At 44.5% G+C, this 15,227-nt stretch overlaps 1 protein-coding gene across 1 annotated transcript in view; it reads right to left on the reverse strand.

Moving 5' to 3' along the window:
- Positions 1 to 15,227, reverse strand: part of NMNAT2 (nicotinamide nucleotide adenylyltransferase 2) — a 138,494-nt gene that overhangs the window by 30,578 nt on the left and 92,689 nt on the right. Inside the window, exons 2-4 of the mRNA XM_001489595.7 lie at positions 3,328 to 3,416; positions 2,433 to 2,500; positions 141 to 219 (exon numbers count right to left, since the gene is read on the reverse strand). Coding sequence (XP_001489645.2) covers positions 141 to 219; positions 2,433 to 2,500; positions 3,328 to 3,416 — 236 coding nt within the window. The remainder of the gene's footprint in view (positions 1 to 140; positions 220 to 2,432; positions 2,501 to 3,327; positions 3,417 to 15,227) is intronic.

The raw sequence follows: 15,227 nt of genomic DNA on the forward strand, positions 1-15,227 counted from the left end.
TTCGTGCTGTTCAGGGCCTGGTCGCCCCCGCAGCCGGCTGAGAGATAAGACGCTGAACCAGGTCAGTAGGCCGGCAGCACACTTTCTACACCCGCCTGGCTTCTGTGGTCCACCCACCCGTCCGCCGCGGCCCAGCTCACCTTCATGAGGTCCCGATGGTGCTCCAACACACTGCAGGTCGTCTGCCAGGTGTCCTGATAGCACTCCCATGGGTCCACCCTACATAATCGGAGAGACATTTCCATCCTGAGTCTCTCTCCTCGTTGGTTCCTCCGAAGCCCAGAGCTCAGGGAGCTTAGCAGACCTGGTCATACCGTGAACTTAGATCTCAAATCAGATAAGATATGGGCTTCAAACACCTTCCTGAGCCTTAAAGTCCCCCTCTGTAACCTGAGAGGCTTATGGCAGAGCTTACACGAATGGATGTTGGTACTAGTCTGTACAGGTTTAATCCCAGCCCCAGCATTTCCCACCTGGGGGGCTTTGGAACATTATGTGATTGTCTGGTGCTCACTTGCCCCATCCGTGAAATGGGAAGAACATCAGTACCTCTCCTGTGGCGTTATTAGAAGGGCTCAGTGAGTTTTCTAGGGAAAGCGCTTAGTATAGCGTCTTGCTCCTATTCTTACTTGTGCAGTAGGACTTCTCCTCTGGACCTTATAGGATTGTGATGCGGGTTAAACGAGCCGGGCCCTTGTCCAGTGGTGGCTCTTGTTATCTGAACTGCGGAATCAGCTCCTGTCTGCCTCCCTGGGGCACCTCATGGGCATGGAGGGGGGCGTGGCAGTCACACTGGAAGACTCAGAGCTGCAGACTGGCCAACCCCTCCTGCACACCAGGATGCAAAGGGAGCGGGGATCCAGCCTCAGACTGAGGCAGCACTGGCTTAATTGCCAACCTCACGAGCTGCTAAATTGGGCTATTTCTCAACATTTTCTTAGCATTTGAGCATTCCCTGCCCACCTCCCACCATGTATACACACCTAAGATTTCCAGAGACGAGATCTCACCAAATGAAAACCCTCAGAGCGCCTGCTTGCCCTGAGCCTGGCTCCCCCAGATCCCTGACCACCGCCTCTCCTGAGACTGGCAGACACCTGACCAGGGGTCTGGGGGCCCTGCCGCGCCCAGCCCCAGCTCTAGAGCTCACTCTGAGCCTCTCTCGGAATCGCAGTTCTTGGAATTCTGTTGTTCCAAGTGCCTAGAGCATTGCAGGGCAGGCAGTAAGCACTCAGCAAATATCTGTTGAATGAATGTGAGGGCATTATTTCAGAGTCTTCTAATCACCTCCAAGCAGTAACAGCCTCTTGCCCAGTATTTTCCCCTGGGTCCCCAGGACATCATGAGTTACAATGTTAAGAGCCTTGTGTCTATTCCTGACTTGACCATAGATGGGCTGTTTGCTCTCAAGCCCCTTGACTTCTCCGGGCCTGTTTGTCACCCGAGAAAAGACAGCTGTCTCTCCACCTAACCTGGATCTTGGGAAGATGAGAAAGTCTACAAAGGGCATGTGCTTCTCACACAAATCACCACACACAAACGGCAAGGATCACTGTTTAATTATGATTGTCGCCTCCCTTCACTGCTCTCATTTCTGCCCACCCCACCTCCTCTCCGCTGACTCTCTGCGTCCTTCCTTCTGAGGTCAGCTTCCCCTCATTTCTCGCTGTTCACGTAAACCTCTAGGTGCCGCTTATTTTTCCACGCAGGGAAATTACAGTACAAATGGTGTGCCATTATTTTTTAAAAACATCATCTTCTCATGCAAATTATAACTGTAGGAACTTTGGGGAGCATAATTAGCATAATTAGTGGAAGGCTGCTTTAATTACACTGCAAGCTCAGCTGATACCGGCGGCGGCGTCTGCCGTGTTAGCAAGGGGACTGTGCAGGGCGGCATCTGCCGTGTTAGCAAGGGGTCTGTGCAGGGCCGTTTGAGGAAAGGCAGTGAGCGCTGGCCGGCTGCACCTCTGTCCCTCGGTCAGTGTGGGGCCCTGGGGAGCCTGAGTTCGGGATTGGGAAATAGCCAAGGCCAGGAACGTTCTCTGAGAAGTAGTGAGAGTTCATGGAAGTGAGTGGGGATGAAAGTGGAGAGGCATTTCGGATTTTCTGGCCATGCCTCACCTCAGACCCAGCGCTGCTTTTGAAAGCTCCAAGAATACTCCTGGATCCAAAGGGCCCAGAGCGGATGAAACACTGAAAGCTCCCTCTTTACTTTCACAGGCCCCATGGCTTGGTTAAAAAATAAAGTCATCAGTTGGACCCCCTCCGAAGGTCTGTGTAATTATTGCCTGCATGGGGCTAATACACCCCTTGGCCTCCCCACCCCTGCGGGATCCAACTGCTACCAGGACTCTTCCTCTTTCTCTAGCCCCTCACCCCACTGTGAGTCCCAGGGCCACCCACCTCTGGCATCATCAGGTCAGCCCTACCTGATCCAATCGGAATTCTGGACGGCCAGCTGACACATGATGAGACGGTGCCGGCTCGACACAAGGCCCTGGGAAGCAACAGAGCAATCACTGGGAGGCACGGTCTCCTCCCCACGGCCTCCCCGAGACACCATCCCGAGCCAGCCCTTTATAAAAGTGCAGCCATTTTTCAGTGGTGACAGGGAATGAGGGGGTGTGACCCCTCTACTTCTCCATCTGTCACACAGACAGGCATGGGATGGCAGAGGGGAAAGAAAAAGAATAGAGAGCGTGTCGGGTACCATCCCCAACAGGGTCAATAGGTGAGCCTCCATTGACGAAGCAGCCAATCCACGCCCAGCACAGAGACAAGACTTAACTTGGCAAACGTTGCCTTGTCCCGTGGCTCAATCTGGTTGTTTAAGCGACCTGCCCTGGAGCCCACCAAGTTGTATCTGGGGGAGCAAGGGGAATGGCTGGGAGAGCTCCTGGATTTTCTGGGACATGTGGCAGGGAGGGAGGGGCAGGGAAATTAATTTTACATCAGATTATAAGACGCATAGGTCTTTTTCTCCTAAAATCCCGGGAAAGACTTGCCCAGCCCATAACTAATTTGGCATCCATGCCAAGTCACACTTGGCCTTCAGCAGGTGTTCCTGCTCTGAGTCCTGACTGGGCCTGGCGCTGTGAGCGGCCGCCTGGTCGTGAGCAGCTGTTCCTGCCAGCTGCTGCCCAACACGCACCCGCTCAGGTCTGACTGTGGTCCAGAGATGGCAAGCGGGACACCTGCTAGTGGGCGTTTTGCTTTTCCAGGAATCGTGGCAGAGATGGCAATAGAGTAGTTCTATGTCCGAGGAGCCATCAGGAAGATCAGGAAGGGAGGGTGAGGGAGGAGAGAGGCAAAGGAGGAACCCACCTGTTTTCCATAGGAGTCGTGGACAGGAGAGACGATCCCACCAATCACAATAAACCTTCCAGTTTTGTGCAGATAATCCCTGGCTCTTTCTAATTAAGAGGAGAAAACTGCATATTATAAAGAGGAAAGGCGCGGATTAAAGGTGATAACTGAAATCAATACGTTTGGTTCTATAAGGCTTATTTCCCATCTTTCTTGCCATTTAAATAGAAAGTGCCAACTTTCAAAGCAAACATTGGTGATTCAAAAGGTTATGGAAGCAGATTTCAGCCCCCAGAGCAAGAGGATTTAGAACTCAAGGGGATTAATCCAGTTTTAAAGGTCCTCTGCTGGTGGAGCCTGTGTAATTTAGAGGGATTTAAAACAAGCCCCTCACTAAAAGCTGGTGAGGGAGAGATACAGATTGGAATTTACCCCTATGATCACTTGCAGAAATTCCAAAGTGGAGGAGTAATTAAAAAAAGAAGAAGAGCCCTTTTTATAAGATGGAAGGTGAGCTGATTGCCTCATCTAGTTACTCAGAAGAGAAAAACCACCAAAACAAATTTAAAGGGCCTTCTACATAATTGGGAGAATTAACAATCAGACCAGAAAACCATCATTACAGCTGGTTTGAGAAAAGTTCCGCCAGAGAAAAGCCTTTTTTCCTTTGGAAAGTATTCGTGATGTTGCTTTCTCGAATTTACCAGACAAGCTCAATTTCATTTTCCTGAGAAAATTCAGCAAATGAAGAAGGGGATGAAAATTCGGGTTCTGTATTACTTCCAAGGGGGTTCGTTGTACAAATCCAACAGGGCCTGAGCTTGTAGCGCTGAGGAAATGTGGCCTGGAGCTACTTGATAGGTAAGGGGACCTTATCTGTGGGGACCTTGGGTAACAAGGCTGGCTGTGTCATTTACAAGCAAGGTTCCAGGATTACCTTGCTGGCTCTCTCAAAATGTAAAAATAATTCTCATCACATTTGCCTTTTTTCTCTTTCAGTGTAAAATCTCTCAGAGGTTCTTTCTCTTTAATAATTAACAGATTTTATTTTTTTAGCACAGCTTCAGATCTATGGAATAATTGAGCAGATAGTACATAGAGTTCTACATACTCAGCCTCCCACCTTGTTATCTCCCCCCACATACCATTTCCCCTATTAGTAATATCTTGCATTAATGTGGTACATTTGATACACTTGACGAGTCCATACTGACACATTATTATTATTATTTTTTATTTTTAGGAAGATTAACCCTGAGCTAACTACTGCCAGTCCTTCTCTTTTTTTGCTGAGGAAGCTTGGCCCTGAGCTAACATCCGTGCCCATCTTCCTCTGCTTTATATGTGGGATGCCTACCACAGCATGGCGTGCCAAGTGGTGCCAGGTCCACACCTGGGATCCGAACTGGTGAACCCTGGGCCGCCGAGAAGCAGAACGTGCAAACTTAACTACTGCACCACCGGGCCAGCCCCCATAATGACACATTATTATTAACTATAGGCCATAGGTTACAGCAAGATTCACTCTGTGTTGTAGAGTTCTATGGGTTTTGACAAATGCATAATGGCATGTATCCACCATTGCAGTTTCATAGAGAATAGTTTCTCCACCCTCAAAATCCACTGTCCACTGTGCTCAATTATCATAACCTCAGTAAAAAAAGTTCCACTGTGCTTCACTTTTTCATCCCTCTGCCAGCCCCCCAAATGCTGGTAACCACTGATCTTTTTTTTAAAGATTGGCACCTGAACTAACATCTGTTGCCAATGTATTTTTTTTCTTCTTCTTCTTCTCCCCAAAGCCCCCCAGAACATAGTTGTATATTCTAGTTGTAGGTCCTTCCAGCTCTGCTATGTGGGATGCCGCCCCAGCATGGCTTGATGAGTGGTGCCATGTCTGTGCCCAGGATCCAAACCGGTGAACCCTGGGCCGCTAAAGCAGAGCACGAACTTAACCACTCAGCCACGGGCCAGCCCCACCACTGATCTTTTTACTATCTCTATAGTTTTGCATTTTCCCAAATGCCAAATAGTTGGAATTGTACACTATGTAGCCTCTTCAGACTGGCTTCTTTCACGTAGCAATACGCATTTAAGGTCCCTCCATGTCTTTTCTTGGCTTGATAACTCATTTCTTTTTATTGCTGAATAATACTCCAATGTCTGGGTGTACCACAGTTTGTTTATTCATTCACCAATGGAAGGGCATCTTGGTTGCTTCCAGTTTTCATTGATTACAAATAAAGCTAATATAACATTCAAGCGCAGGTTTTCATGTGTACGTAAGTTTCCAACTCAAATGGGTAAATATCTAGGAGTGTGATTGCTGGATCACATGCTAAGAGATGTTTAAATTTGTAAGAAACTGCCAAACTGTCTTCCAAAGCGGCTGTACCATTTTGCATTCCCACCAGCAGTGTATGAGAGTTCCTGTTACTCCCCATCCTCATCAGCATTTGGTGTTGTCAGTCTTTTTGGATTTTAGCCATTCTAATACGTGCATCACCTTTGCTTTTTAAAAGAGTGATATTACTTCACCTGTTTTCAAGTTTTATTTTGAGGCCAAGGACAAATTGAAGGACTGGTAACAAAACCTTTTTGACATTTGAATAAATTCCATAGCCTCTCCTCTCTTTTCTTGGCCCTCATACCCCAGTCTTCCTCAGGATCATTTATATCTGGCCTTTGGCTGTCACAGATCCTCTGATACCATAAGCCAGAATTTCCTTCCTTTCCCTGTACTCCAAAAAGTACCCTCTCCTTACTCTACACTTACCCAAGCTTTTCATTTGAAGCCTAACGTCCAGCATGCCTGCTCTGTCCAACATCCCCCTTTGCTGGACCTACTGTCTTACCAGGCCACTGTGCATCCAGTTCAAGGGACCTGGCCTGGAAACTGTTTCTGCAAGTTTATGCTTTCATTTCTCTTCTGTATGGAGTTCTTCAAAGCCAGGGACTTTGCTGTAGATAAGAGGTCCCAAACTCACAGCTAAGGGAGATGCACAGTTAACATACAAGTAAGAAGCAAGCTGGGTGTAAGATGATTTGCATTAAAAAAACTTGACCCATTACCTTGCCATTTGAAACAGTGTGCAGGCTTAAGAAAACATATCTGTGGTCCAAAGGTGGTTCAGTCATCACCCATGAGGAAGACTTCTTTGGCTCTTAAGCACCTAGCATAATGATTTGTTTATTGAGCAATAAATGTTCAACAAATGTCCACACCTAGAGGCTCATGTAGCTACCTTCCCTACTTTTGTCCTTCTAGGATGTCCTTCTATTGGGCCATCTTGATCCAGAGGGCCAGCCCCTCCATTCCTCAGACCACCCTCCAGAATTTCCAGGGGAAATCCATTGCACCAAGGAACCTCATTGCCTTACAAAATGTTACCCTTTTCTTCTGGCTAAGATGAGGAGCCGCTTCCCCTGGAAATGCGCCAAAGTTCACTGTTTCACAAAGTGGCAATTTCTGAAAGGAATAACCCCAACCCTCCATCCTAAAACAAGATACTTGATCTGAAATAGTAAAACCCATAAAAGTCATGATCGTGATCATGCAGTCAATTCAATTCAGTTAATGTTTGTTGAGCACAAAACACCATGATGGATGCTAGAGAGATAAGAGGGTAAAGATGGCTTTATTTATTGTTTTCCAAAGGTTCACAACAGCGGAGAAACAGAACGGTTCTAATACTGACAGTTCTATGAGGGGCAAATTGAATGAGTGCTATAGGCATGGCTTTCAATGCTGTTATTTTACTACAATCCACAGTAAAAAATACGTGTTATATCCTGACACAATACATACATATGTACGTATATGTATAATTAACTGAAACAAATATATTACAATACCCTTACTATGACAATGCACACTGATATTTGCTAGTGTATTCTATTCTAGCAATCACAAATTTAAATAAAAAGCTGGTCACAACCTATTAATGTGTGCCAACCTGTAGTGTGAACAAGTCTGTGCTAAAGTTGAGATGCTAAGGGCAAGGGGGAAAATGGACAGGAGGGATTACTTTTGCCTTTCCAAGGAGAGTGAGAACTTTCAGCAAATACCCAGAAATTATATAATGTAAAGGATGCTCGCTATCTGGCTTAGTCTTAACCACTGTGGTTGGTGGGCACGGGACATGGGAGGAATCGAGGTAAGGGTGAAAGAGGGGTACTGTTGCTTAAGTAAGTTGGAATCAAACTTTGGAGGGCCCTGACAGCCAGGCTAAGGAGTGTGACCTTTATGCCAGAGATCACTGTTTTGTCAACATGTATTCTGTGGACCACTTGCACTGGGATCACCAGGAGGAGGTTATTAAAATGCAGATTCCTAGGTCCCAGTCTAGAGTTACTGAATCAAAATCTGTGGGGTTGAGATGTATCAGTCTACATTTTAAATAGTTTTCCTGGTTGATTCTTCTCGTCTCTAAAGTTTGAAAAGCATAGATATACACAGACAACAACCATAAAGTTGAGAAGTATAGACATTAGGGAATCTGTGAAGGCTGTTGAATGGGGAAGTGACATGCTCTGAGCTGGAAGAAAAATTCATAGAAGGGATAGTGGTGAAAGTAGTGAAAAATCCTGTCTTAAAGCAGATAATCATTCTTGGCAGGAAATTTTGGGGCCAGGTGATGAGGGATAGAGAAGGGAGATGACCCATCGAAACTTCCAGAGAATGTTCAGGGATCACAGAAAGTAGGATTTCCTCTTCTTTCCAGACATTTTTGTTTGCTTTGCCTCTGGGGCTTTGCAGTTGGATGTGTCACTGCCATGTAACGCAAACATCAAACTTTTAGACTGTATCCTTATGATTGTACTAATAATACTAGGTTTTATACTCTGCAATTCACTAGTTGCCTTATTAGTCTCTAACTCAATGGAATGTCAGGCAAGAAAGAAACTGGCACCCAGCTAAATAAGTGACCAGGAGCAGATACAATTATTCCCTTTCCTTGTTTCCCAAAGAGATTCCAAATGCCTGAAAAATCAGCCTAGTGATGTCTAATTCAGGAATGGTGGTATTGTGGAAGTGACACTGAACTTGGGATAAGAAGACATCTAGATCTTGGGGAAGTCACTTAATTTTCCTGAGCCTTAAATTCCAGATCTGTAAAATGCCTTCTTTGTAAGGTTGCTATGAGGATCAAATCATAAAAGCAAGGTTGTTATGAGGATTAAATCAAATTATGAATATGAAAGTGAGTAATGCTCAAATGGTTTTACTGGAGAATTCCACCAAACTTTTACAGAAGAATCAAAACCAATTCTACAATTCTACAATTCTACATCCAATATAAAACATGATGACTATAGTTGACAACACTGTGTTGTATAACTGAAATTTGCTAAGAGAGTAGAACTTAAATATTCTTACACACACACAAAGATAAATATGTGAGGTGCTAAATGTGTTAGTTAACTAGATGTGGAGAATCCTTTCACAATGCATACATATATCAAATCACCATGATGTACACTTAAAAAATCTTAGAATTTTATATGTCAGTTGTATCTCAATAAAGCTAGAAAATAGAAAAGGAATGAACACTTTCCGATTCATTTTATGAAGCCAGTATCACCCTGATCCCAAAACCATTTAAAGAGAGTACAAAACACGCAAAAATCATTCAAGAAATATTAGCAAATAGAATCTAGCTATATATAGAACTATGCACCATGACCAGGTGGCCCCTCTTCCAGGGACGCAAGGCTGTTTCAATACATGAAAAATCATTCAACGTAATCCACCATATTAACAGGCTAAAGAAGAAAAATCACATGATTATATCAATCAGTGCATAAAAAGCAGTTGACAAAATTCAACATTCATTCATGATAAAAAACCTTCAGAATACTAGGAATAGGAGGAAACGGTCTTAACATGATAAAGAGCATCTGTAAAAACGACGTCTACAGCAAACATCATACTTAATGGCAAAAGGCTGAATACTTTCTCCCTAAGATGAGGAACAGGGCAAGGGTATCTGCTCTCACCACTGCCATTCAACATAGCACTGAAGTTCCAGCTAGCTTAATAAGGCAGGAAAAGGAAATAAGGCACAGTGATCAAAAAGGGAAGGAAAAACTGTATCTGCAGCTGTCATGATGGTCCTCTTGGAAACGTATGAGGAAACTCCTAGAACTAGTGAATTCAGTAACTTCATAAGGTACAAATCAACATAAGAAAAATAATTATATTTCTATATGATAGCAACAGATACATAGAAACTGAAATTAAAAATATAAGACCCCTTATAACCCTTCAAAAAAAATGAAATGCTTAGGTACAAATACAATAAAACATATATGGAACTTGGATGCTGAACACTACAAAATGCTGATGAAAGAAGATCCAAGCAAATGTAGAGACATCCTGTGTTTATGGATTAGAAATCTCAACATAGTAAAGACGTTAATTGTCCCCAAATTGATATATAAAGTTAATGTAATTCCTATCAAAATCCCAGCAAGATTTTTTTGTGTAAATACAGACAAAGTAATTCTAAAACTTAAATGGGAAGGTAAAGGAACTAGAATAGTTAAAATGTTTTTTAAAAGAGTAATAATGTGGGAAAACCAATCTATCCAAATTTCAAGACTTACTACACAGCTACTGTAATCAAGACTGTGAGGTATTGGCAGACAGATAGACATAGAGATCAATGAAACAGATTAGAGAGTCTAGAAATAGCCCCACACAAGTATGGGCAGCTGAATTTTGACGAAGGTGCAAAAACAATTCAATGGAGGAAGGGTGGTCTTTTCAACAAATGGTGCTGGAACAATTGGACAGCCAAAGGCAAAATATACAAACAAAGTGAAAAAAACCTGGACCTAAATCTCATACCCTATACAAAAGTTAATTCAAAATGGATCATAAATTCAAATGATGTAAAATGTAAAACTAAAAAACTTAGGTGAAAATATGAGAAGAAAATCTTTGGGCCCAGGGCTTGGTAAAGACTATTAGACATGACACTGAAAATATGTTAGATAAAAGAAAATCCCCAATAAATTGGAGTCTGACAAAATGTAAAACTTTTGCTCTGTGAAAGACACTGTTAAGAGGATGAAAAAAAAAGTTATGGACTGGGAGAAAATATTCGCAATCTATCTATTTGAGGACCCATATCTAGAATATAGAAAGGACTCTCAAAACTCAACTGTAAAAAAACAGTTCAATTAGAAAATGGGCAAGAGATATTGCACTGAAGAGGATGCCTGGATGGCAAATAAGCATATGAAACAATGTTCAATACCACTAAGCATTAGGGAAATGCAAATTAAGACCCTGAGGAGATATCACTATTCACCTATAGAAGAGCTAAAAGAAAAAATATTGATAATACTAAATGCTGACAGTGATGTGGAGAAACTGGATTTCTCATACATTGTTGGTGGAAATAGAAAATGACAAGTTACTCTGGAAAATAGTTTGGCAGTTTCTTAAAAAACTAAACATATGCTTACCATGTGACTCAGCAATTGCACTCCTGGGCACTTATCCCAGAGAAATAAAAACTTATGTCTACACAAAAACCTGTAAAGATTGTTCATATCAGCTTTATGTGTAATAACCAAATACAGTAAACAATCAAAATGTCCTACAATAGGTAAATGGTTAAACAAACTGTGGTACATCCATATCACGGAACACTATTAGCAATACAAAGCAACAAATTGGGGCCTGCCCTGTGGCCAAGTGGTTAAGTTCACGTGCTCCACTTTGGTGGCCCAGGGTTTCACTGGTTTGGATCCTGGGTGCAGACATGGCACCACTTGTCAGGCCATGCTGAGGCAGCGTCCCACATAGCACAACCAGAAGGACCAACAACTACAATATACAACTATGTACTGGGGGGTTTGGGGGAGGAAAAAAAAAAAAGATTGGCAACAGTTGTTAGCTCAGGTGCCAATCTAAAAAAAAAGAAAAGAAAATTAAAAAAAAAAGGAACAAATTTACAATACATGCACAAGTGGGAGGGATCTCTATTTCATCATGTTGAGTGGAAACAAAAGCCAATCTCAAAAGGTTGCATATTGTCTGATTCCATTGATACAACATTCTCAGAAATTATACAGATTAGTGATTGCCAAGGTTAGGGATGGGGGGCGGTGTGCAGGGAAGGGAGGTGAGTGTGACTATAAAGCTGTAGCTCCAGGGAGATTTTGGTGGTGATGGACGAGCTCTGTATCTTGATTGTGTTGGTTACATGAATCTACACATGTGATAAAATGACGTAAAACTGTACATACACTTTATACCACTGTCAATTTCCTTATTTTGATATTGTACTACTGTTGTATAAAATGTAACCACTGGGGGAAACTGGGTGAAAGGCACATGAGATCTCTCTGTGCTATCTTTCCAACTTTCCTACAATCTATAATTATCAAATAAAATGTTTATAAGAAGTTCATAGTCAACTATGAAACACTGTAAAGTTGTAAGGTGGTAGTCTGCAAATCCACGCAAATGGCAAGCAGACTTGTAGGGTTGATGCTTCTGGAACTTTCTCTCTGCTCATCCATTTCCATTTTTGCTACTGTCTGGATTCCAAGATTTTGGATTGTTATGGCTTGGAAGGTGTTGTCCAAAGCAGTGCTTCTCAAATTTTGACATGTGCATGTGAATCCTCTGGGAATCTTGTCAGAATGTAGATTCTAATTCCAACGGTCCAGGTGGGGCCTGGATCAGGGCCAGGATTAGGGTGGGGTGAGAGGGGCAGGATCTTTCAAGGGCAGGGTCAGATCCTGTCTTCATTTAAAATTATGATATTTTGTTCATTGTGCATTTTTTGTATGAATTTTGATTTTTAAAAATATTTATCTTGATTACTGAGTTTTTGGGTGCCTCCTTGAATTTTGCTCTGGAGGGGGCCACCCTCCTTGGCCTCCTTCTTGGCTTCCCCCTATTCCCAGCCCTGCCTGAGATTCAGCATTTCTAACAAGCTCCCAAATGAGACTGATGCCACTTATCTATAGACAATACTGTTTGTTTGGTTGGATTTTTTGGTGAGGAAGATTGACCCTGAGCTAATATCTCTTGCCAATCTTCCTCTTTTTGCTTGAGGAAGATTGTCACTGAGCTAACATCTGTACCAATCTTCCTCTATTTTGTATGTGGGATGCTGCTTCAGCATGGCTTAATGTGCAGTGTGTAGGTCCGTGCCCGCAATCTGAACCTGTGAACCCTGGGCCACTGAAGCAGAGCACATGAACTTAACCACTATGCCACTGGGCCAGCCCATACTGTATTTTGAATAGCGAGGGACTAAAGACAGGTGGGGCAGCCCCTGCAAGGTTAGAGTACCCACAAGAGAAGCACTCCTCCCTCCTCAACTCCACCACCACCTCCACTTTGCATGACAAAAGCATTTCTGGACATTGGCAGGTAGCCCACTGGCGAAGCTGTAACTAGGGCCCTGGAATTTAACTTCATGCCAAGTTTCCCAAAATGTAGTCTATTTTTGTCCATCAGCTCTGCCCCAGGGACAGAGCCAAATTATTGTAACATTTTTCCCTCAGGTTCAAGTCGCCCTCCATTTGGTCTACCCTCTTTGTTCCCGTTCTCATGGAGGAGGAGTGAACGGCCTCCAGGAGCACTGCCATGCCCTGCCCTCGGTACCCTGGGCATTCACTGTGTCTCACAAATCATTCCAGGCCACTCAGAACCAGGTAACTCTCCTCTGCGGACAGCCTGTGCTGGGCCCGCCAGCCGGGGACGGACACAACACAGATGATTTGTCCATTAATAATAATTCATGAGACAGACATGTCTGGTCTGCCTCCTGGCCACTCAGTGAACCCAGCTGACATGTGTAATCTACTCTCCTCTTCCAAGGAGTTAATGGAGGAAACACAGTAGTCAGGGCATCCATCCTAACTCAATTTTTGCTTTTCAATTGCAATTAAAAAATGAACCCCTTCTGAGTTGTATTCACAGCTGGAGCTGCCTGAGTTTTCCTCGTTTGTGAATTTCACAAAGGCAGGCAGGATTTGCAAACATTCTAAATCTTAGAAAGATCAAGCCCTGCATAATAAAGGAAGAAACCAAGCGGTGAGTCCCCATAGGCAGGGTTATTCCTGCTCAAGGGTTAAAAAAATTTGTTTTTAAAGAAACTATCCCTCTGGCCTAACCAAACCGAACCTTGGGCTTTCCCTAACAAAAGTTTAATGAGTGTTGATTATGTTCGAGGCTCTGTGCCAGGTGCTACACGGGACATAGAGAAGTAAGGGACACAATCCCCACCTCCAAGGAGCTGAGGTTTTCGATGCAGGGACCCAGCATACTCTGCCTAGATCATCGATACCAAAATGAACAGCGGAGACATTAAGTGCTATAGGACTTCAGGGGAGGGAGTGACCCAATGGGACGGGGTAGCCTGGGAAGCTTTCCTAGAACAGATGAGACTTGAGCTGGGTCCTGACACCTGGGCCCCCTCCCAGGCTTAGCCAGTTCCTAGAGTTAGCAAACAACTCACCCTTGGAATGCACCTTTCAAGTGCAAATCGACCAATCCAGAGCCCATAACCCAACCACCCCCCTCCTCCCCCGACCTGTGGACAGCTCCTGTGTCAGAGAGCCTGCTGAAATTATTCAAACTAGCCAATGCTAAGCCAGCTTTTCCTGCCTCCCCCATTCCTTTCCATGGAAACCACAATGAAGTCTCTTGCCCATGTTCCCCTTCTCTCTCTGCCTCCTGACCAACCCTAGTGTTTCCTCGTGTGGCACCCCGCTGCACAGTGGTGTATCCCCTTCTCTTGGAATCTGTGAGTATAACTATCTTTTCTATGGCAATCATCTCCTGGTCTGTCAGCCTTGCCACACCTAAGTAATAGTAAAACCTAGGGAACAAAGTGACATGAGTAGATGAATTGAGTTAAGAATGGAGTCTCCAGGTCTTGCTGAAGGGTCTGTGGCTTGGCTTTCTTTGTTGGAGAAGCAATGATGCCGTTTTCATCTGCTGTCACTAAGGATGTCTCACCTCCCCCACACAACCTGGAGCTCCTTGCTGCATCTTCCTCTAGTCTCCCATCCTCCAGTCTCAATCTGTTTGGAAGCAGGGAGCCGGGCGATCACATTTTCCTGGACGAACAAGACAGTCGATCATACCAGATCTTTTCCCTTTGAGTTGTCCAGCCTCAGGCATAAGACAGTTTTCAAGTGAGATTCCTACTTGAGTCTGAAATAAGTATGAAAGGGTAGCATTGTCCCTGAGGTTGATCCATGGGTGGGACCATGGGAATCCACCATGCTATCCCTTGGACACCGTTAGCTGAGTGGGCTGAGGGTCCCCTGTAATAGGTGCAGGCTGGTTCTGGACTTACTCTCCACAGGGAGCAATTAGCTTTGCTCTTCCTCAAGCCGGCCAACCTGCCGCCAGCTGGCCATCTACAAACAGTTGCCATCATGCCTCAGCAGAACTGGGGAAGAGGATGTGCTCCGCCAGCACAATGGCCTCTCCCCTCCTTCACGCCCTTCACCCATAACTATGGGAGAAACAATGACATATGAAGCTCCTTGAGTTTATGAGAGCACAATTTTTCTTCACAGTGAAAGACAGCTTCTTAGTCCTTCTTTCTGACTCAGAAAGGCATGTGATGGAAGCTCCATTTTCCAAGGTTGTCATCAGGTGCTCAGATCTGGTGAGTTCTTCTGCCCAGTCTCCGTGGCCAGTGGCTGACCAGCAGAAGAGGTGGGCTGGGCTTGGATCAGGCTGAGGTCCCTGGACAGACTCACGGGCAGAGCGACCCCGCAAACTGAGAAGCTCGCCTGGATGCATAGGTCCGGTTCCCTTGACCATCTGTCACCTCCCACCAGCTGCCCCCACCCACACTGCATGCACCTAAGGCTGTCTGAATTCACCAGAGAATGTAACAAATGCTTCCCAGAACCCCTTGCAGGCCTGG

The sequence above is a fragment of the Equus caballus genome, chromosome 5 (genome assembly GCF_041296265.1).
Source record: "Equus caballus isolate H_3958 breed thoroughbred chromosome 5, TB-T2T, whole genome shotgun sequence".
NCBI classification, from domain to species: domain Eukaryota; kingdom Metazoa; phylum Chordata; class Mammalia; order Perissodactyla; family Equidae; genus Equus; species Equus caballus.